At 41.3% G+C, this 24,615-nt stretch overlaps 1 protein-coding gene across 1 annotated transcript in view; it reads left to right on the forward strand.

The window, feature by feature from the left end:
- LOC139472969 (anaphase-promoting complex subunit 5-like) overlaps positions 1-24,615 on the forward strand; it is a 130,070-nt gene that overhangs the window by 94,416 nt on the left and 11,039 nt on the right. Inside the window, exons 4-10 of the mRNA XM_071255457.1 lie at positions 14,635-14,753; positions 16,090-16,318; positions 18,375-18,438; positions 20,211-20,312; positions 21,337-21,533; positions 22,689-22,770; positions 24,274-24,366. Coding sequence (XP_071111558.1) covers positions 14,635-14,753; positions 16,090-16,318; positions 18,375-18,438; positions 20,211-20,312; positions 21,337-21,533; positions 22,689-22,770; positions 24,274-24,366 — 886 coding nt within the window. The remainder of the gene's footprint in view (positions 1-14,634; positions 14,754-16,089; positions 16,319-18,374; positions 18,439-20,210; positions 20,313-21,336; positions 21,534-22,688; positions 22,771-24,273; positions 24,367-24,615) is intronic.

The raw sequence follows: 24,615 nt of genomic DNA on the forward strand, positions 1-24,615 counted from the left end.
TACCATTCATCTACCATAGCGCTCATCCAATTGTGTATCAACCAATCATATTCCTTTTTATTGTTCTACATTCAAGTTAAATAGATTGAGAAGCAAGAACTAATAAATCAAATACTAAAAAGCTCAAACGATTTAACTAAGGCAGGCACACAAATTGTATTCATTTGGATCTCTGCCCATGTCGATAAAGCAGCTAAACTATACCTTAAAATCCCTGAAATAAGCTTAAACCAACCCATCTCCAAATCAGGAATTAAAAGTGTCAACAAACAAAAATCACCAAAAGATGGCATAACTTATATCTAAACTCAAATAGCCAAATCAAAAAGGTTCTCAAAATACCCCTAACCAAACCTAAATTTCTACATCCCTCAAAAAAAACGACAGAGTAATCACTAAACTCCAAATAGGACATACCAACCTAAATAACCACCTCAAAATAAAAATAAAAACACGCAACAGGAACCTGCCCACATTGCAAACAAAAAAAACCCCCAGAACACACACTCATACACTGCACCCACTACCTAACACACCGCACGCACTCATACCCTGCACCCACTACCTTACACACCGAACTACACTACAAACCACCCTAAATCTAAATAAGGCTCTTACTCTAGAAGCAATCCTAAACCCACAAAATAAAATAGAAAAATTCAAAGCCTTAGGCGTATACTTAATCAAAACAGGACAAATAATTCTCATTTAAAACCCCTATAAACTACCAAAACCAAACCACATAATCAAACTAACAAACTTCCATACTCAGGTCCCTTAGTTCGCCCTCCAAACCCTCTTGGCATTTTTTCCAAATCTCAAAATTTCCAAAATTCTATATAGGCAACCACTAAAACACCCCTACTGGATTGCCCAACAACATTTTCCCCTTTTTGGAAACACATTAAATGGCCTCGCCGGGCCCGTGTGCGAAATACGCTACAGTCGGAAAGTGCACGTAAAATCTCCAATATAAGTAAGTAAGTAAGTAAGTAAGAAAGGAAGTAAGTAAGAGAACGCTCAAACCAAGCAGACTTCTCACCCACGTCCAAGAGGGTTGAACCAACTCACTGGCATCAACAGTTATAGTTAAGAGATTGTTCTTTTCTTGTAAATAAAATTGTGATTAGTCTCCTGTGACTCCTGCTCTTTGCTGACTAATTCCCCCCAAGAAAACCAGCACGCCATTTGGAAGGTTTTGTACCTCAGAATACATATACAAGTATGAATATATGCAAGGTGTTAGAGGGGTATACACAAGCTTGTGTTTCACTGGAGTGGCCCATTTAATTTCACCCATACATAAATGATTTCCTAATATGTTTGTAGATAGATAATATATCTGGTAGAGACATTCCTAATGTAGTTGGATGGTTCTCTCAATTTACTGGATTTAAACAAAGGAACAATCATACCATTGTTCAATACTGTATGGAATATTCTCAAAGGAAATTATGGTTCTGACATGCTGATAGCAGCTTTACACTGAATTCTGTTTGATTTTGTATTGGCCTTGATATTAATACTGTCTGATAGTACAAACCGTTTATCATCATTAGGACGCAGGCTGGTTTAAATTCATGCTGACACTAAACAACTGATGTTCAAAACTACAAATTTGTTTCATGTAATGATAGAACTGTCCTTGGTCAGACAAGCATTGATTATACATTGAATGTCTCAGTTGCCTTTTAATGACGGCTTTTGACACTCGCTTTGTGTTTTTTTCTTACCCATAAATATAACAGTGAATAAATACAGTTTGGGTTACGGTTCTATTACTCCCACCTAACTTGTCTTTAAATTTATCATTGACCTTTGAGGAGAGGTGTTTGAACATTTTTAGCGACTGTGCTTATAAATCTTTCTTCAAAAATTTTGACACAAAAATAGCTCCTATTCTTTCCTACGGTTTTGGAAATATGGGGTTTTGCAGAGGCTAAAGAAATTTAATCTGTACATTTATTGTTGTTAAACACAGTGTTTCTAATGTAATGGTTTATGGTGAATGTGGTCGCATGCCCTTGTATATATATCCCTATATAAAAATCAAACGTTTGGTTAAAATAATTAAAAATGCCAGAAAGTAGATTGCCAAAAAAATGTTATATTATGATGCTATTGTATGAAAAGAATGGAGATCAAAATTGGGCATACAATGTTAAATGTCTACTGTATAAATGTGGGTATGGCTACATCTGGGAAAACCAATGTTTCTTAGAGAATCATGCCATGTTCATATCACAAATAAGGCAGACGTTTCAAACATCGAGATCTACTGTAGATTTTTCTAGCAAATGCGAATATTACAGATATTTTAAAATGCAAATATGCGCAGAAAATTATTTAACTGATGTAAACATAAGAAAATGCAGAATATCATTAACACAAATTAGATGCAGCTAATACAGGTTAATGGTTGAAGATGGCAGGCACAAAAAAATGCCAAAATGTTTAAGATTATGTAGACAATGTTCCTTAAATGTCGTGGAAGATGAATTTCATTTTCTACTTGTATGTTGTAAATATGATAATTCAAGGAAAAAATATATTGAACAAAAATACTATGTACATCCAAATAAATACAAGTTTATCTCTTCAATATCACATGTGAGCAAAACGGCTATACAAAATCTCTCTCTCTTTATATATCATGCCATGTTATTGAGAAACGAATCCTTGTAATATTTTTAACCGCTTCCACATTCTTAAAAATACACTACCTCTATCTCTCTACATCATGGCCATAATTAGAAAATCCTGTATAAAAACTAATTATTAACAGTGATAACTATTGTTTTGATATTTCTATATTACATGAACATTGCTGTAACAAAAAGAAATGTTTTAGAATATTGACTTACCGGACACTTCTTTTTCTTCTTGGCTTTGCTGAAATCAAGAAAGCAGCTTATTAAGATTCTTAAATTACTATCGTTATTATTTAGTATTATTAAAAAGGAACCAACATTTTCTGTAATCATAAGAAATCTCCATTATACAGTTTTGACTATATCTTAAGGATGTGCTGGATAGTATCAAGAACTGAATTAAGAATTGTAATTCCATTCAAACACATAAAATATATACTCCAAAATATCTATCACCATGAAATTGTTCCTAACAGGTTTTTTAATTGTCCCTGCTTACAGAATGCTGCTTACCTCGTACGATCGTGACAACAAAATGAATGCTCGATGCCCCTTCAGTATCTACACAATAATGGAATATGCTTCTTTGTGATTGTTAGATATTTATAGCAGTTACTCAACTCTGACAAGTCTGTTTTTTCAGTGCTATTTAAAGTAGGAGTCATTATAAACTAACTGGCTAATCCCAGTACCTTGACAAAAGTCTTTATCGTCCTGACACGTTTTCTTTCTCTTCATTTTCCAATGGTTCAGGTATATTTTCCAAATGGTGATTATCAGAAACAATTGGACGTTAATGTCAATGAAGATATGTAGTCAATGTATTTAATTACAAGCATACCTGAATTATGTATGTGCGGTCATGGTACGTTGTCCTTTCTCTGATTATAGCCATAACTCTTGACCCACAGAAGAAACATGATGGCCGACATTACAAATTAGCAGCTAGAAAACGCAGAACCGTGACCTAGTACATCAAAATTTGAAATCTTACCTGTTTGTCATAACTTTAGTTATGCCTTGTTGTTCCTTTGAAAGAATATGTGATTTAAAATTTGATCTCTTTCAAAGCTAAAGAAGATTAAGTCCTTCACACGGTTGGAGTGAGTGTGCACTTTCACAACAGGAACCGGAAAGTAACTGCGCATGTGTCACAATGGTTTACCCGTATGATATACGTCATCAAAAAAATGTGGTGTGACCAGGTAAAACCTTTCCTCCGAACACATTTTGGCAATAAATAAAGTTTCTACTTTCTCATTTTAACTGTGTTAATATTCAGCAGTTTAAATAAACACAATTTTCCAGTGGAGATATCCTGTGTCAGCTTGCTCAGTAATGTGATGTCAATATCCATGTTATAGACGCTAAATTCTAGTTTCCTTAAGTATCTAAATCTAAAATTGTTGTGAAGCAGTTGTGAAAATGTTTTTTCTCTGTATCATTGGTGTTCAGATCAATTGCTTGCACGTGTTATAATGGGACATTTAATAGGAAAATTCTAACAGTTGTTTAACACTCTGTAAATACTCTTCATGCATGACAGCGTGTGATGAGACCCCTCTGCAGTTTAATGCTGTTCGCAGTGTTTGTTGCACTGCATGACTGCGTCCATTGTACGGCCTGATCACATGCATTCCATTCAGTGTCTAAAAGGCGGTCAGGGTGGCTAAATGAGCATTGAAAGTGGGTTGTTCTGTGATGAACTGTGATCTTTTTATGTAATGTTCAGTATAAATTATTGTAATACTATAGGTGAATTGGTTTGTAGTAAATGTGTTATTCTGACTTTTACATTATCTTCCGCTACAGTAAACTATGTATATAACAAACACGCTTATAACAAACTGATGGATATAACAAACTTTTATTTTGTCCCGGCCATTTGCTGAATATATGCTTATAATCAACTACGGTTATAACAAACTAACATTAGTGGTCCCTTTGAGATTGTTATAACCGTAGTTTGCTGTATGTGGTTTGTGAACATGTTTACGTACGAACAGAAAGCAGCACCAGGATCCCAAATCTTTGACTTCTTCTTCTGAACTGGAACTAAGAGATAAATATCAACCATATTAGGTTGGAAGCACTCTCCGGTGGTGGGGATTCAAAATTGTACAAATGGAGGGGCTACCCCTCCAAGGGGCTGGGGGGCGTGGCTAAATAGGAGTAAGTTGGCGTTATTGTTTTAAACGACTTCTTCTCTGGAACTAAGAGATAGATATCAACCATATGTTGTTGGAAGCATTCTCCAATGGTGAGAATTCAAAATTGTACAAATGAAATGGCTGAACCCTACCCCCAGTCCCGGGGACTAAGGGGCGGAGCTAAAAATAGTCTATGACTTGGACACAGTTAAGATCCCCGCTGTATAACCATATGTACAATTGAGAGTATAATGAGAGGTATGCACATATGCTTCCAGGACTGGCCCTTCTGTTCATCTGTCTGGCACTCCCAAAGGAGTTAGAACCTTGACCATAACATCCAAACCGATATTATCCCCACCCTATGATAAACAGAAACATTGTATACATTTGTTTTTTATGAAGAGAATAATACTATTATGGTATGTTTGGATGAACAAAAACCTTCCAAATGACGTGCTGGTTTTCTTGGGGGAATTAGTCAGCAAAGAGCCAGAGTCACAGGAGACTAATCACAATTTTATTTACAAGAACAATTAATAATGAGCAATTTACAGTATCTTAAAATATAGCTGGGGGTGCCACAGAGATTCGGTACAACCCTCTGGGCTGTGGGAGAGATATGCTTGGTTAGAGCGACAAACCTCTTCTGCCCTAACATGTGGTTTCTGTATGTGTTTAACAAAAATTAGAACAATAAAATGGAATATGATTGGTTGATACATGATGGGCTGTGCCTTATGGTTAATGAATGGCTAGACAGAGGGGAAATCTTTATCCTGTTAATCCTGTTAATCCTGTTGGACTGGCACTAATCTTGTTGACATATTTACTGGGTGCTTTGAAAGAGATTATGGTGTCACTATAGACGAGCTTGAATTGGGGCTAATCCTTAATGAGTCTAAATTGAAGTAATTGCTGAATGTTATTCTAATATAGGTGATGACAGATTTATCTTTTGTCTGAGAGATGGGATCTTGATACCTTAGGCTAGCGTTTATCTAAAAGCTTCAAATCTATTAAACTATGTAGACATAACTCCTGTCTTGTTGAATAGTATGTCCAGGAGATGCGCTCCCATTACCTTAGGCTAGCATCTGTCTAAAAAGGTATAACTGAAACTACTGATATTTTATATATGCATTTTACCTGATAATAAGTATTACTTGCTAAACTTAAATTATATGAAATGATGTATAAATATTACACCATGATACTCATAAAAGCACTTGATGTGGATCTAATTATTAAAGGAAAACTTAGTATAAATGTTATATCATGACATGGAAACGGTTCAGATCTTTATGCTACATTTGTATCTAGAGAAATACACGTTCATGCTGTCAGATTTGCCATCCAACCATATTAAATGCTGACAGAGTCAAAATTACGAAATATCTGCAGAATTATATACATGTACAATGCAAATGTATATTTTGTCATGATTGCGTAAATATCCAGGTGAGCGATACAGGCCCTATGGGCCTCTTGTTTTCACCACACCATGCTCTTTCACTGTTGTAAGAGGCAACTAACAGGATCGGGGGGTCAGGCATGTCATTGTTTCTCAGTTGCGTAGATCGATGCTCATGATGTCAGTCACTGTATTGTCTGGTCCAGACTTTTTTGTTTATTTACAGACTGATTTCATATTGCTTTAAATGGCGGTCGGGTAGCCGAAGACCCGGGTTCGATTCCCGACATATGTATAATATGTGAAGCCCATTTCTGGTGTCCCCCACCGTGATATTGCTTTAAGATTGCTAAGTGAGATGTTAGACAACAAACAAATAAATTCTTTTTATACCCTGCTCTTGTTTTCACTATCCCGTGTTAGTTTTCAGAGAGAGGCCAGCTAGTATTTGAAGCCATGGTGCTGAGAGAGACCAGCTAGTCTTTGAAGCCATGGTGTTCAGAGAAGCCAGCTTGTCATTGAAGCCATGGTGTTCAGGGAAGCCAGCTAGTCTTTGAAGCCATGGTGTTCAGGGAAGCCAGCTAGTCTTTGAAGCCATGGTGTTCAGGGAAGCCAGCTAGTCATTGAAGCCATGGTGTTCAGGGAAGCCAGCTAGTCATTGAAGCCATGGTTTTCAGGGAAGCCAGCTAGTCTTTGAAGCCATGGCGTTCAGAGAAGCCAGCTAGTCATTGAAGCCATGGTGTTCAGGGAGAACAGCTAGTCTTTGAAGCCATGGTGTTCAGAGAAGCCAGCTAGCCTTTGAAGCCATGGTGTTCAGGGAGACCAGCTAGTCTTTGAAGCCATGGTGTTCAGAGAAGCCAGCTAGCTTTTGAAGCCATGGTGTTCAGGGAGACCAGCTAGTCTTTGAAGCCATGGTGTTCAGAGAAGCCAGCTAGTATTTGATGCCATTGTGTCTAATGTTGTTGTGACAATAAAGTGCATAGTCAGCTGATGTTAAATAGTTATCTTTAATATGTACATTTATGAATATTGATGCACATAGTCATTCTTACAGTCCAGACCATCACTTTTGATTCTTATTCTCATCCTCTAGATTGTCAATTTGGATTATTATAATTCACATCCTCAAGATCATCACTTTTGATTGTCATTCTCATCCTCTAGATCACCATTCACTTCATTCTTTATCAAAGTGTGTAGAGCTGCGTCTTCATACCGTATCAGGGTATATGTCTAGATAAAAAAAATTGAAACTTTTGATTAAAAGCAAAACATTTTTAGTAAATTGAAATAGATTAAAGCAGTTCATTTAATGTAGGTGAAATACAAGTCTCCTATACCAAGTTGTGTCACAATACATCCACTCACTAATTAACTCTTCTTCCTGAGGCAAGGGTGTTAACTAACTGTTAAAGTCCAGTTTCCAACCTTGCCGAACGAGGCTGGAATTTCTGGGATTGATCGTAACGCCACAAGTGGCTTTTACCGGTTTATGTCCCTTTCTATTGACCAATCAGATTCCACCTCTCATAACACTTGATTTGATTCAAACAAAATGGCAATGCTCAGTCAAGACCATCTGATCGATAATCAAGATCTTGCTTGGGACAACATGAACACCATCACGCCAAGTGCAGCAAATCACTTGAGCATCTTGATTAAAAACATAAGAAGTTTTTGAAAACGTCTGTCAAGGCCGATTTGACTGTACATATACTCTGCCAACCCTGCAACCGAAACATCCGTCACCATGTTGTTTAAGAACTGAATGTTGATTTTGTTCCGTGATTTTGATTGGACTATATTAAGACTTATTAGTTCAGCCAAACAATAACTCCCCAATTCCAGCCATTAATAGTCAATTAATGCCCTTGCCTCTGGAAGATGTTATGAACTATGGTTTAATTTCTTACCCTTAAAAATTTGAAGATGTGAAACACAACATCCACTCTTAAATCCATTTTCATTCTTACCGTTGAAATTTCAAAGATGTGAATCTGCTGTGGTGTTCCTGCATCAGCAACCCTATGAATCCCCTGATCAGTTTGTAGTTGATTATCATTTCTGTTTCCTGCTGCATTGGACATACGTCCTTGTTCGTCACTGATGCGAACTAGTGAAGCAGACTGGGGGCTGTCTGTCACAGCTACAGGCACTTCTTGGGCATTGGACATATGTCTGTGTCCGTCACTGATGCGAACTAGTGAAGCAGACTTGGGGCTGTCTGTCACAGCTACAGGCACTGCTTGGGCATTGGACATATGTCTGTGTCCGTCACTGATGCGAACTAGTGAAGCAGACTGGGGGCTGTCTGTCACAGCTACAGGCACTTCTTGGGCATTGGACATATGTCTGTGTCCGTCACTGATGCGAACTAGTGAAGCAGACTTGGGGCTGTCTGTCACAGCTACAGGCACTGCTTGGGCATTGGACATATGTCTGTGTCCGTCACTGATGCGAACTAGTGAAGCAGACTGGGGGCTGTCTGTCACAGCTACAGGCACTTCTTGGGCATTGGACATATGTCTGTGTCCGTCACTGATGCGAACTAGTGAAGCAGACTTGGGGCTGTCTGTCACAGCTACAGGCACTTCTTGGGCATTGGACATATGTCTGTGTCCGTCACTGATGCGAACTAGTGAAGCAGACTTGGGGCTGTCTGTCACAGCTACAGGCACTGCTTGGGCATTGGACATATGTCTGTGTCCGTCACTGATGCGAACTAGTGAAGCAGACTGGGGGCTGTCTGTCACAGCTACAGGCACTTCTTGGGCATTGGACATATGTCTGTGTCCGTCACTGATGCGAACTAGTGAAGCAGACTGGGGGCTGTCTGTCACAGCTACAGGCACTTCTTGGGCATTGGACATATGTCTGTGTCCGTCACTGATGCGAACTAGTGAAGCAGACTGGGGGCTGTCTGTCACAGCTACAGGCACTTCTTGGGCATTGGACATATGTCTGTGTCCGTCACTGATGCGAACTAGTGAAGCAGACTGGCGGCTGTCTGTCACAGCTACAGGCACTTCTTGGGCATTGGACATATGTCTGTGTCCGTCACTGATGCGAACTAGTGAAGCAGACTGGGGGCTGTCTGTCACAGCTACAGGCACTTCTTGGGCATTGGACATATGTCTGTGTCCGTCACTGATGCGAACTAGTGAAGCAGACTGGGGGCTGTCTGTCACAGCTACAGGCACTTCTTGGGCACTGACTTCTCTTTGAGTGGATTTAAATGCAGATCCCTGTTTCACTGCTGTAACATAAACGCTTGGAGGACATTGTAGTCGAGGGCCAGTAGAACTACCAGATCGCTGGAGTTGCTGTGCAGCTTTTTCATCTACTGGAAGTGAACTGAATTGATGTTGGGAGAGATGGGCAAGTTCTTGAATTTTAGTTTCTGACAGGGGAGTCTCCGATGTAGGTAGCTCAACAGGAATTAACTTGGGAATGATATCCGGTCCTTGTGTCCTCTCGTCAGGATCAGCAGTGCTGTCATCACTGGTGTGATGTAGTTGCTGGATCAGGTAGGCCTTTGCTGCAGCAGCCAGCTCTTTCATAATTAGGAGGAGTTCCACAACTTCTATAATGTCTTCAAGCTTCGAGCTATCAAATTTGATGAGCCTACGAACCCACTTATGAGCACCTTTGCCCACTGTGTGAAACATGTCAAGTTTTTTAAGCAGCTTTTGAATTTGCCCTTTGTCTTTTGAGTATGTAATTATTTGCAGGCCTTGAAGAGTTTGTGTCAGCTGAACAAGCTTGAGGTAATCCATTTTGATCTTCCTGTGAATTCTTTCAAGTACCGGTTTTTCAGTTGAGATGTTTTTAGCTATCTTGTAATTATGTTTTTCTTTTGACATTTTCTTTTGTCCAAGATATATCTGCTTCATTTCTGACTCAATATCATTGTAAAATATTTTCACATTGTAATTATGTGTAGGGTTTAGATTTTCCACATTTTCTTCTCCATTTTCTTCATTCCTACCTGAATGATTCAAAATCCCCAAAAAGATTTCTTCATAATATACTTTTGAAATGTCTATTGGGATAAGATTACATCGTCTGTTAGATGGAAGATCGGGGTATCCTCGGTCAGGGTCCAGGGCAGCTGTGGCCTCATTCTCTCGTCTGGTGGATGGAAGATCGGGGTATCCTCGGTCAGGGCCCAGGGCAGCGGGGGCCTCATTCTCTCGTCTGGTGGATGGAAGATCGGGGTGTCCTCGGTCAGGGCCCAGGGCAGCGGGGGCCTCATTCTCTCGTCTGGTGGATGGAAGATCGGGGTATCCTCGGTCAGGGCCCAGGGCAGCGGGGGCCTCATTCTCTCGTCTGGTGGATGGAAGATCGGGGTATCCTCGGTCAGGGCCCAGGGCAGCGGGGGCCTCATTCTCTCGTCTGGTGGATGGAAGATCGGGGTATCCTCGGTCAGGGCCCAGGGCAGCGGGGGCCTCATTCTCTCGTCTAGTGGATGGAAGATCGGGGTATCCTCGGTCAGGGCCCAGGGCAGCGGGGGCCTCATTCTCTCGTCTGGTGGATGGAAGATCGGGGTATCCTCGGTCAGGGCCCAGGGCAGCGGGGGCCTCATTCTCTCGTCTGGTGTATGGAAGATCGGGGTATCCTCGGTCGGGGTCCAGGGCAGCGGGGGCCTCATTCTCTCGTCTGGTGTATGGAAGATCGGGGTATCCTCGGTCAGGGCCCAGGGCAGCGGGGGCCTCATTCTCTCGTCTAGTGGATGGAAGATCGGGGTATCCTCGGTCAGGGCCCAGGGCAGCGGGGGCCTCATTCTCTCGTCTGGTGTATGGAAGATCGGGGTATCCTCGGTCGGGGTCCAGGGCAGCGGGGGCCTCATTCTCTCGTCTGGTGGATGGAAGATCGGGGTATCCTCGGTCGGTGTCCAGGGCAGCAGGGAGCTCATTCCTCCTTGAATTGTTGTGAAATGTATCATCACCTGTTATATTGGAATAACAAGTCAAATTGTTTATTGGAAAGATTGTGGAATCTGCGTATTCATAACTGATGCTTCTTGAAATGGAATTTCCTTTTGGACCCCGTGCACCAGTCACTGATTCAAGTTCATTAGGTGTGTTGGGACTGCAGTTAATCACATAATTTGACAGAGATTCACTGAAGCTGTTATCAACGGTCGTAACTTGTTGTGCAGGGCTACTGTCTATCACAGACAGGTCTTGGGAGTCCCCTTGCTGAGAACCATCAGCCATTATTCCCTGTGTCTGACAAGAGGTAGCAGTAGATACTTACTGGCACAGATTTCATATACACATTTGCTTGATTCGTCCATGAAGAAAAGGGATAAAATGCAGCTGCAACATTAACATGATGGTCAATAAGACGTCTACCTTGTTTCCTAATCTCCCGGTTCTTCAATAAATCCTTTCCTCCAAAGCCAATGTGTGTATGTGTAACAGATATGGATAAAAGGTTGATAATTCATGTTCACTCTGGTCTATGACTGGAATTAGAATAACTGTTCTATGTTTTCGGACAGTTTACAACACTGTCTTGGCATGATGCTCTTCCGTCCCAGGCAGTTGGTCTGTAGGGGAGCAGTCCTTGCAGCTACCTGCGAACAATAGTAATCAGAAGAGTTGAAAAGGAAAGAGACTTCTTGTTATTATCGAATAACCATTGTTTCAGATGCTTGAAAATTAAGAAATGTTAAAATATTATCAGAAATTATGATCATGATAACCATCCATTTTGTTAAATTATAATTAGGGGCATGCATGGATAGCCCAGTCGTCTGACACGGTGCAATTGGCTGTGCAGAGTTGCGTCCCTTGGGCACGCCAGAAACCTATGATTGTCAGTTCAAATCCCAGTTCGCCCCAGTTATGTTTCTAGGTTTGTCAGCATCCTACCCCTGCGCATGGGTTTCACTGAAGTGGTTCACTTCAAGCTTTCCCCCCACAGCATGCTGAGGTGCTGTGATTTAACAGGAGTACTCTTCAAAGAGGCATTAAATCCCAACTCACTCACTCACTAAATTACAATTAAATTGAAATTAATTGTCACATTATTGTGGAATTGTCAACGTAATCCCCAAACCCCTTTACTCAACTGATGTTCATCCAATAGTTGCCCAAACATGTTGGACTGCTTCCCTTCCCCGTCTAGTGGTTAGAGTGTCGGCCCTAGAGAGCGGAAGGTTAGTGGTTCAATCCCTGGCCGCGTCATACTATAAGAAGTTAAATGATGGTACTTGTTGATACCCTGCCTGGTGCTCGACATTAAGAGGACCAGACACGGCTCGGCTCGGCTCGGCTCGGCTCGACTCGGCTCGGCTTGGAATCAGTGTAATGGGTCTCAGTGGGGTATCGATGTTAAACTGCAGCACAGCATCTATAAAACCGGCATAAGTCTGGACTATTATAAGCAGCCATGCACACAAGTAAGAGCAATAACTCTGAACCCCATTTCACATTTACTCTCAAATATCTTGTAAGGTCATGGATCGATATTAAGATGTATTCATTAATGCATATCAAGATTAATACATGCCTGACGCTCATCATTAAGGGGATAAAACAAGGACTGGTGACATAGCTCACAGTTAGTTTTCTATAAAGCCGGCAGTTGTCCGGACTAGTGCAGGCAGTCACCCAAACACTATAGTCTTGAATGTGACATTAAACCCCATTTCAGTTTTCACCTCACCACCACGACACTTTGATTCAACAAGGAACCAGAAACTCTATCTGCCATAGAAACCATGTTTTCAGTCTTGTTCAGTGCATGAATTGAACTGCATTAACATGCCCCCATCCTCTGGGTCGCCGCATTGTCATATTGCTTAGTGTGGCTTTTAACGAACAAACCTACCTTCTCTGTTTATGTTTTTATGCCCTGTCACAAATTCAGGACACTCACAACAGATAGTTCTGTGCCATTAGAAAATAATACAGTTAAAAATTTGCTCATTTGGATTGCCATTATTTGCTTTAATCTGTTTTTGTAGAAGTATAGGACTGTCATACCTTGTAGGAAGTGTTGTTTGGGTGACATGTAGATTTGGTGCATGACGTTTTACATCCATGACACTTATATTCCCAATGGTATTAGAGAGGTGTGCTGTGATTGGTAAAAGCAAAGGTACAGTGATTTTGATTGGCTATCATGAAGGTGAAGATGATCAAAACAGGTGACATAGCCTCCAAACCAAACCGAAAATACAACTAGCCTGTTGTCCCATTCCTCAGTCATTTGACTTGTGAAGATCTGTGATTTGATTGTTGGGTTGGTTAGTTGGTCACAAGCTTTCATGTATACATGTAACAGACTGTGTTCGGTAGCACAGTGTTGTTCCTGACATATTTTTTAGACATTTCATGCTGGCATTGCAAGGGATGTTTGGGTTGGGTTTCGGTACACAATTTCACTTTATCTTGTTTTGTTTTGAATGGTGAATACTTGGTTTTAATTCATGAGAAAACTAACCCTTAGTCAATGACTTACACACCTTCATCTATACCTGTCGGGTCAAGGTTATCCCAGAGGTCAAGGTCATTTACACATTGGAAGATTGGTTAACAGGCAGATTCCCTGTTTGTACAGTAATCTGAGAGATTTTAAAGTTGTAACACCACCTCTGCCTGTGATTTCCAATCTTCTGGCAACACAAGGCTATCAGATCAGTATTGCAAGTACTGTAAATCTTCAAATTTAATGCGTCTCTAAATTAAAGCGACTGCTGACCCCAAGCCAAAAATGTGACTCAATATTCTGTAATTGTTATCTCACAATCTCTCCAATGTGGAAGCCTCGGTGCCTGAGTGGGTTAGGTCGCTGACTTTGTGTGCTGTCGATTAGGTTCCTCATTCTGGCAGAGTGGGATGGGACTAAAAAAAGTATGAGAATCTATACTTTACAAAGAAAGTATTATCCCAAACCATAACATTTGTCCCTTTTGACCACTTTCTAACATGATATTGTGTGTTCACCGTAATAACTGTTGTCTTTACTGTATGCTGGACAAACTAAATGAAATTTGAATTCTGTTTGTGTTACAAAGTTTACATTCTAGGCATTTTGAAGTGACGCCCACTGTCAATATCCAGATTGTGACTACTTTAACGAAAACGAGAAAGAGCAGTTTTGAACTTGCCTTGTGTTACAAAGTTCAAATATTTTTCACAATTCATAGAAACTTTAATTTTGGCTTCAGTCAGTTGGCTGATTGTGTGCCAACATGCATCGATGGTGTGCTTATTTCTCATGCTTTTACCTGTAGTCACAGGATCGTCTGGTGCAGACCAGATTACAGGCCACTGTCCTACACGTGGAACATTGCCGACTAGGCATCAGACAACAAAGATACAAATCCATGCATTTTTTTTATCAGTTCAACAAAACCAGAACCTGTGTTTATGATGACAAGTAACAAGGACTTTGTGTCTTTCAGACTGAAGCAGTTCTACACAGATGGCGTCAAGCCACTCATGGACTTCTTCGACGCGGCCAATGGCCTGGTTTGCCCAGAGAATCCGGGCGAGGCCAGGATCAGCAAGAGCAGTGTCATGGGTACGTGCGGGATTTTTGCAACTCCTGTTTCCACCCATAACCTATCCTTCCCTGTAAGACAATTCCCATAAAACAATTCCATGTACTGTATTCGATGTAATAAGCGCCCAGGGCGCTCTGAAAATTAGAAATAGGGGGCTCTTATTAGAATATTACTTTGGTGAAAGAAAAACATAGTTGAATGATAAATTTATGCTGACAGCCTGAAATGTTTATGTACGACAGATATATTTTACCAGGATTTAATTGCCCATAATTAAGGGTGCATATAACATACATGTGCATATTATACTCGAATAAATAAGTCTTGTGTACATTGATCAATCGGAAGGGATGCTAATTGGGCTTGTTCACTAGCCAATATATGAGCCAATATTGCAGTGGGCGCTTATTAGAACGGGGCGCTTATTATGTCGAATACGTAAGTAAGTAAATGATTCACATTGATATTTATTTTTATTTTGACTGACCTTGTGTGGAAAATCTAGAATAAATCCATGAAACAGAAAATTTAAAAAGTGTGGCCTAACATTGAAAATATCCTTTTGTTTTTTACTTTAACTTGAATTTTTAGGTTCTGAAAGGCCACAATAAACATTTTCCATTTTCATCCAAATTTTAAAAAAAATGTGAGGCTATCTCTTTTTAGTATTTATTTGTAAACTTTCTTCATTTTTAAAGTACGGGTAATTTTTTTTAAAGTTAGTGTTCTTCATCATCACCCTGTACATGATGTTGATGTCTCATATATGAAATAAACAACTCGTGTTATTGTACCTGTTATGCGCCCCTCATGGTTTATTCTCCCTGCAGTGTTTTATTGTAAGGTAAACAACTTGTTTATTTCTTAAATAAAACTTGTCATTGCCTTCGAAAGTAGGACAGTCCAACACACCGAGTTCTGGTTATAGTCAAGATTCACACCAGGACTGAAAACTAAATCTTCTCAGAAAGCATTTTCGCCCCAGGAACCCGTTCCACAAAGCGATCTTAGTGCTAAGTTGGTCGTAACTCCCATACTTCATCATAGGCTTACGATCAACGTTGCACTAAGATCGCTTTGTGGAACGGGGCCCAGGGACCTGTTCCACAAAGCGATCTTAGCGCTATGACTGTCGTAAGATAGTGTTAAAGAATGGGAGTTACGACCGAGTTAGCGCTAAGATCCCTGTCTGAAACGGGGCCAAGGGACCTGTTCAACAAAGCGATCTTAGCGCTACGACTGTCGTAAGATAGTGTTAAAGAATGGGAGTTACGACCAAGTTAGCGCTAAGATCGCTTGTGGAACGGGCCCCAGGACTTGAACCTCTGCATTGCTTCTTTTGTTTGAACATAGGCCTCTTCATCAGGAGGATGGTTCTGGCCTTCAACAAGCTGTCCTTCAGTCAGGTGACCTCATTCCACAGGAAGATCAAGGCTTACTATGACATCATGGCCGCCAGATACGGAGACGACCCTGACCTGGCCAAGTCCCTCACAGACTCGGTGATGAGTCTGTCCGGCGCTGGGCCTCCCCTCACCCGTAGTGGGCTGGCCAAGTCCTTCGAGGCCATGAACCTCAACGAGTAGGTCCACCACTGTAGTTTAGTTCTGTAACTATACACTAAAGTCGCTACCAGTTATTGTCAACGAGTAGGTCCACCACTATAGTTTAGTTCTGTAACTATATACACTAAAGTCGCCACCAGTTATTGTCAACGAGTAAGTCCACCACTATAGTTTAGTTCTGTAACTATACACTAAAGTCGCCACCAGTTATTGTCAACGAGTAGGTCCACCACTATAGTTTAGTTCTGTAACTATAAACTAAAGTTGCCACCAGTATTTGTCAACAAGTAGGTCCACCACTATAGTTTAGTTCTGTAACTATAAACTAAAGTTGCCACCAGTATTTGTCAACAAGTAGGTCCACCACTATAGTTTAGTTCTGTAACTATACACTAAAGTCACCACCAGTATTTGTCAACCAGTAGGTCCACCACTATAGTTTAGTTCTGTAACTATACACTAAAGTCACCACCAGTATTTGTCAACCAGTAGGTCCACCACTATAGTTTAGTTCTGTAACTATGCACTAAAGTCACCACCAGTATTTGTCAACAAGTAGGTCCACCACTATAGATTAGTTCTGTAACTATACACTAAAGTCGCCACCAGTATTTGTCAACAAGTAGGTCCACCACTATAGTTTAGTTCTGTAACTATACACTAAAGTCACCACCAGTATTTGTCAACAAGTAGGTCCACCACTATAGTTTAGTTCTGTAACTATACACTAAAGTCACCACCAGTATTTGTCAACAAGGAGGTCCACTGCTATAGTTTAGTTCTGTAACTATACACTAAAGTCACCACCAGTAATTGTCAACCAGCAGGTCCACTGCTATAGTTTAGTTCTGTAACTATACACTAAAGTCACCACCAGTATTTGTCAACAAGTAGGTCCACTGCTATAGTTTAGTTCTGTAACTATACACTAAAGTCACCACCAGTATTTGTCAACAAGGAGGTCCACCACTATAGTTTAGTTCTGTAACTATACACTAAAGTCACCACCAGTATTTGTCAACAAGGAGGTCCACCACTATAGTTTAGTTCTGTAACTATACACTAAAGTCACCACCAGTATTTGTCAACAAGGAGGTCCACCACTATAGTTTAGTTCTGTAACTATACACTAAAGTCACCACCAGTATTTGTCAACAAGGAGGTCCACCACTATAGTTTAGTTCTGTAACTATACACTAAAGTCACCACCAGTATTTGTCAACAAGGAGGTCCACCACTATAGTTTAGTTCTGTAACTATACACTAAAGTCGCTACCAGTATTTGTCAACAAGGAGGTCCACCACTATAGTTTAGTTCTGTAACTATACACTAAAGTCACCACCAGTATTTGTCAACAAGGAGGTCCACCACTATAGTTTAGTTCTGTAACTATACACTAAAGTCACCACCAGTATTTGTCAACAAGGAGGTCCACCACTATAGTTTAGTTCTGTAACTATACACTAAAGTCGCTACCAGTATTTGTCAACAAGGAGGTCCACCACTATAGTTTAGTTCTGTAACTATACACTAAAGTCGCTACCAGTATTTGTCAACAAGTAGGTCCACCACTATAGTTTAGTTCTGTAACTATACACTAAAGTCGCTACCAGTATTTGTCAACAAGTAGGTCCACCACTATAGTTTAGTTCTGTAACTATACACTAAAGTCGCTACCAGTATTTGTCAACAAGTAGGTCCACCACTATAGTTTAGTTCTGTAACTATACACTAAAGTCACCACCAGTATTTCAGACTGAAGTTCATTAAACACACCAGTATCCTCACGATGAAATAAAAGAGGGTGAATCCATAAACTGCAAGATATAAAGATCTTGCCTTACTATTTATTTAAGAAATTCTGTGCACTATTTTGTTCACTTTTCAAAACTGTATTATACATCATTATGGGAACAATATTGAAATGAATTGAAAAATATAAATCTATAATCTGAGTCTGCTTGCTTTTGGCCATCTATCATGAAGCTCTGTGATAAGTATGCATGAGTTGCAGAACAAAACTCAAGTGACATGAAATATTTTCAAGACCTGTGTCTTATTTTCCTCCACAGTGGAGGAGGTTTGTCTGGTGGATTCTACTCCCAGAAACAAGCCGAGTATTTCATCGCTCAGCAGGTAGGTTGCTCAAGTTCTGGTTTTTTTCTTAAAATATCTTAGCTTTGTTAACCCCTGAAGATCCGGGTTGGAATTGGTCTCTTAGCTTTGTTAACCCCTGAAGATCCGGGTTGGAATTGGTCTCTTAGCTTTGTTAACCCCTGAAGATTGTCAGGTCCAGACTTGTATATTTACAGGCCGATGTCACATAGCTGGATTATTGTTGAGTGCGGCATTAAGCAACAAATAAACAAACAAGCTTAGCTTTGTTATTTGAAAATAGTATTTCACGGTTGTGTTTCATGCTATATGACATGTCCTCCTTGTACGTCCCTATATGATAGTCTTGTGAGATGTATGATCTCACAGTGTTGTACTCGTGTCATGGTACAGTGCTATATAACATCTCCTCCTTGTACGTCCCTGTATGATAGTATTGTGAGATGTATGACCTCACGATGTCATACTCGTGTCATGGTACAGTGCTATATAACATCTCCTCCTTGTATGTCCCTGTATGATAGTGTTGTGAGATATATGACCTCACGATGTCATACTCGTGTCATGGTACAGTGCTATATCATATGTCCTCCTTGTATGTCCCTGTATGATAGTGTTGTGAGATATATGACCTCACGATGTCATACTCGTGTCATGGTACAGTGCTATATAACATGTCCTCCTTGTACGTCCCTGTATGATAGTGTTGTGAGATATATGACCTCACGATGTCATACTCGTGTCATGGTACAGTGCTATATAACATGTCCTCCTTGTTCGTCCCTATATGATAGTGTTGTGAGATATATGACCTCACGATGTCATACTCGTGTCATGGTACAGTGCTATATAACATGTCCTCCTTGTACGTCCCTGTATGATAGTGTTGTGAGATGTATGACCTCACGATGTCATACTCGTGTCATGGTACAGTGCTATATAACATGTCCTCCTTGTATGTCCCTGTATGATAGTGTTGTGAGATGTATGACCTCACGATGTCATACTCGTGTCATGGTACAGTGCTATATAACATGTCCTCCTTATACGTCCCTGTATGATAGTGTTGTGAGATATATGACCTCACGATGTCATACTCGTGTCATGGTACAGTGCTATATAACATGTCCTCCTTATACGTCCCTGTATGATAGTGTTGTGAGATATATGACCTCACGATGTCATACTCGTGTCATGGTACAGTGGATGGCAGTGCACCAAAACATCAGTTGAAGTAATCAACCTTAGTGTGAAAATCACCTCAAATGTTTTACATATCCTGTCAGATCAGGTCCCCAGTACATCATACATGTCATAACAGTCAACTCAAACGTGAATTAGCTGGTTAGTTTTGTGGGCTGTATACTCCCCAGTGAACTGCGAATCATCAGGGTAGCTTTGTGCGGTCGGGTAGCCTAGTGTGTTAAAGCATTCACTTGTCACGCCGAAGACCCGGGTTCGATTCCCGACATGGGTACAATGTATGAAGCCCATTTCGCGGCATAAAAGCGGCGTAAAACCATGCTTGCTCACTCACTCACTCACTCACTCACTCACTCACTCACTCACTCACTCACTCACTCACTCACTCACTCACTCACTCACTCACTCACTCACTCACCCACTCACCCACTCACTCACTCACTCACTCACTATTGTCTGATTGTGTCATTGTGCCCAGTGGGGCCGTGCTATAAACCACTGGGTTGTCTGGTCCAGACTTAAACATTTACAGGATGCTGTGGTATGTATCAAATCCAGCAAGTCAACAATGAGTCTGTGTTTTGCCACAGGCGTTCCTGCTGCTGCACAACGAGGGGAAGGCCCTGCCCCCCACGCGCCTCCAGGAGAAGATCACCAGCATGCTGAAAGCAAAACCTGACCTTGCAGAAGCAGTAAGCTTGTTAACTACTTACCATAAACTATACATGTACAGTTCATAAGAAGAAATACATAAATAAAAAATAATGTTTGATTGTAATTTTTTTACATTTATTTAAAATGATTTTTCATGAGTGTTTTGTTAGGAAAGAAATATAAAAAATATGTCCTGCGTAGTCCTGAGACAATACACTAACTGTGTGATCCAATACATATACCATGTTTACGATCTGGTACATATCATGATTCAGTAAACTACGGTTATAATGAACACGCTTTTAACGAACTGACGGGTATAACAAACTTACTTTTTAGTCCCGACTATTTGCTGTAGTTTTGCTGTATATATGCTTATAACGAACCACGGATATAACAAACTAAAATTAGTAGTCCCTTTGAGTTCGTTATAACCGTAGTTTACTGTACTTGAATGTGCTCTTATCTGTGGTGCGTAAGCCATGTTTTTCATAGATTGAATGACCAAATAAGTGGCACACTGACGTTTTAGTTTGAAGTGTCAAGTATGGAAATGAATGAAATTTTTTTTTTCACTGTAATTTCCACTGTTCAATGTAGCAGTTATTAAAGCAAACATTTAAGGTGTATATCGTTATTTTTAACCTAATGTGTGACTTTGATTGATGATTGTATGGAGGAGTAAATATTTGCGATTCCCCGATGCACAGGTGTATTTTCCTACCACTAGTCCTGAGTGGACCCGTGAAGATCTGGGGTAGAATAGGTCTTCAGCAACCCATGCTTTCCGTAAAAGGCGACTATGCTTGTCGTAAGAGGCCACTATCAGAATCCGGTGGTCGGGCTCGCTGACTTGGTTGATACATGTCATTGATCCCAATTTCATGGATCGATGCTCATGATGGATTGTCTGGTCCATACTTGATTATTTACTGACCGCCGTCATATAGCTGGAATATTGCTGAGAGCAATGTTAAACAACAAACAAACAAGAAAACTCGTCCTGGGTGAGGATGCGGTTGATGTTGCTATTTGTTCTGACTGACGTATCTTCCCCACCAGCACTTCCTGAGTTACCTGAACAGCCTCCGAGTGAAGGAGTACTGTACAGCGGTACACAACCTGTACCACTACTTCGACCGCAACGCCAACCTGACAGGGGAGACAACTGGCCAGGCAAACAAGAACCGTGAGGAAGATGTGTGTCGCAGATATGCCGCCCTCAACCTGGCAGCCTTGCAGTACAGATTTGGCCACAAGTGAGTCATGGGGAGATTAGGGGAATAGCATTCTTAGCAGCAGGTGTTTCAGGATAGTTTAGTCGCCTTTTACACCAACCCATACTTGCCATAAAAGGCAACTATGCTTGTCGTAAGAGGCAACTAACGGAATCGGGTGGTCTGGCTCGCTGACTTAGTTGATACATGTCATTGATCCCAATTCCGTGGATCGATGCTCATGATGTCAATCAATGGATTGTCTGGTCCAGACTTGATTATTTACTGACCGCCATCATATAGCTGGAATCTTGATAAAATACTATGTATCCTGCCTTGGAGGGAAATAAATTTCTCAGGGGAGAATATATCTCTTATACCCCGCCATGAGCAATACAGGCTGCATATGAATTTCTGTGAGGCAGAATAAATCCTTTAAACCCCGCTTTGAAGCAAAGAGTCACGTGACAGCACAAGTTAACGTCAGCTCAATCGAACAGCTGTTTTCTATCAAGTTTACATTTGTTTAAATTCCTTTACAATATCATATATTCTTTGTAGCAGGATCACAAGGGGTACATGGTCAGAAGTAAGGCTTCTTCATTATAGGATAAGGTCAAAGGTTAAGGTTGACCCGCCTACCAGTGAGGAGTTGCTTCGATGTTCTTATTTGGTTGCTACATTTCCTTTGCTCCTTTTGCGAACACCTGGTGTCATCACTAATTTTCAGTGGTCCATTCATATAATTTTCACAGATGTTTTGCCCATTATGCCAAATGGAATCTGTTTCAGTGGATAATCTGGAATGGCTATTCTCTTCAATTGACAATTTATATTTTACACTCAAAATGTGTTATTACAGAACGTGGCAAGGATATATTTCGTGATATCTCTGTTTTAGACATACTGCCTGCTTGTGTTTGGGTTTGATAAGTGTATGAGTGTTTAAGAAAAATATGTAATGCAATATGCTTTCATTTTAATTTCCCCCAGCTATGCCCCTGCATTAATTGAAAACCTTCTTTCATATTTTATGATGATATCCATCTAGCTGTTAATTGTTTGACAGTGTCTCAGTTGGCTCATGGTATGTGTGGGCGTTGGTTGAATGGGCCCTGGTTCTAGGAACATTGTCCTGAGAGGCTCTTGAAATGATTGATGATGTAGGGGAGATAACTCATAAAAATCTGTTTCCAGAGACGAGTCGATGGCAGCACTGAATGAAGCGATTCGGATGGCCCAGGAGACCAACGATCACATCTGTTTACAACATGCCCTGGTCAGTGGCTGGTGTGGTGTGGTGTGGGCTGGTGTGGTGTGGTGTGGTGTGGTGTGGGCTTGTGTGGTGTGGGCTGGTGTGGTGTGGGCTGGTGTGGGCTGGTGTGGTGTGGTGTGGTGTGGTGTGGGCTGGTGTGGGCTGGTGTGGTGTGGTTTGGGCTGGTGTGTGGTGTGGTGTGGGCTGGTGTGGTGTGGTGTGGTGTGGGCTGGTGTGGTGTGGTGTGGTGTGGGCTGGTGTGGTGTGGTGTGGTGTGGTGTGGTGTGGGCTGGTGTGGTGTGGTGTGGTGTGGGCTGGTGTGGTGTGGTGTGGTGTGGGCTGGTGTGGTGTGGTGTGGGCTGGTGTGGTGTGGGCTGGTGTGGTGTGGTGTGGGCTGGTGTGGTGTGGGCTGGTGTGTGGTGTGGGCTGGTGTGTGGTGTGGTGTGGTGTGGGCTGGTGTGGTGTGGGCTGGTGTGTGGTGTGGTGTGGGCTGGTGTGTGGTGTGGTGTGGTGTGGGCTGGTGTGGTGTGGGCTGGTGTGTGGTGTGGTGTGGTGTGGTGTGGGCTGGTGTGTGGTGTGGTGTGGGCTGGTGTGTGGTGTGGTGTGGTGTGGGCTGGTGTGTGGTGTGGTGTGGGCTGGTGTGGTGTGGGTGGTGTGGTGTGTGGTGTGGTGTGGGCTGGTGTGGTGTGTATGTGTGGAGTGGCGTGTATGTGTATTGTGGCGTGGCGTGGCGTGGCGTGGAATTTGTCTTGGAAAGACCTTGAAAATAAACAACATGACAACATGTAACTAATGTTATATTTGGGATAACACTTTCTTAGTAAAGTACAGATTCTAGTCCTTTTTGGGTTGAGTCCAATCCGGGATTCAAACCCACACCTGCCAGGGTGAGGCACCTAATCGCCAGCACACAAAGTCAGCGATCTAACCCACTCAGCCACCGAGGCTTCCACAAAAATGGAAGTCCGACAACTGGTAGTCTAGATCACGTACTTTGAGTACCCCCCTGACAAGTGTAAATTGGCACGGCTCCCATGGCCGAAAGCTATGAATACACAATGCCATTTAGAAAGTGGTCAAATGTAACTAATGTTACGGGACGGGACTCAACCCAAAAAAGTACTAGAATCTGTACTTTACTAAGAAAGCGTTATCCCAAATATAACATTAGTTACATTGGACCACTTTCTAAATAGCATTGTGTATTCATAACATGACAACACCTTAACTGCAAATCAATTTCTTTATTATTAATATACAAAATACAAATGTGTTTGTGAATGTCCTGGATGTATACTACACATGTAAAATGCTTCATAATAACGAGTAATTGAAAACTTTGTAGCTGATTTTGCATACCTCATTTTTATGATAACAAGTGTTCTACCGAATGAATGCGATTGCAATCCGTGATGATATTTGCCTTGACTTGACTACAAGCGCCTTGAAAAGGACTTGAATTGGTTGAGGACAAGTTTGTACAACCCTGTACCTGACTAATGCCCCGTTGTTGATCTGTGTCATCAGTCGTGGCTGCATCGTCTGGGGGAGAAGGGCGTGAGTCAAGCTGCCAACCTCATGGAGCGGTCCGTGTCCAAGAGTGGGGAACTCTCGCTGCCCGTGAGTCAAACTTTGAGTCTCCTTTGTTCCGATGTCTCTCCATGGGCCACAGTTAGCCCTGGTCATCTAGATCACTGTGCAGGTGTGCATCCCGTGAGCCTACCAGCAATTGGGGATTCGAATCCTAGATGCAGCAGGATATTTTTAGGTTTTTCATTACCACACTGTTTGTCAACACATACTGTGATAATTTTAAAATACTGTTCAAAGTGAAATTCAACCAAACTCAATCTCCTGTGATTTTGGCTG

This window comes from Haliotis cracherodii, unplaced genomic scaffold, assembly GCF_022045235.1.
Source record: "Haliotis cracherodii isolate W230 unplaced genomic scaffold, xgHalCrac1.p SCAF_26, whole genome shotgun sequence".
Classification (NCBI taxonomy): domain Eukaryota; kingdom Metazoa; phylum Mollusca; class Gastropoda; order Lepetellida; family Haliotidae; genus Haliotis; species Haliotis cracherodii.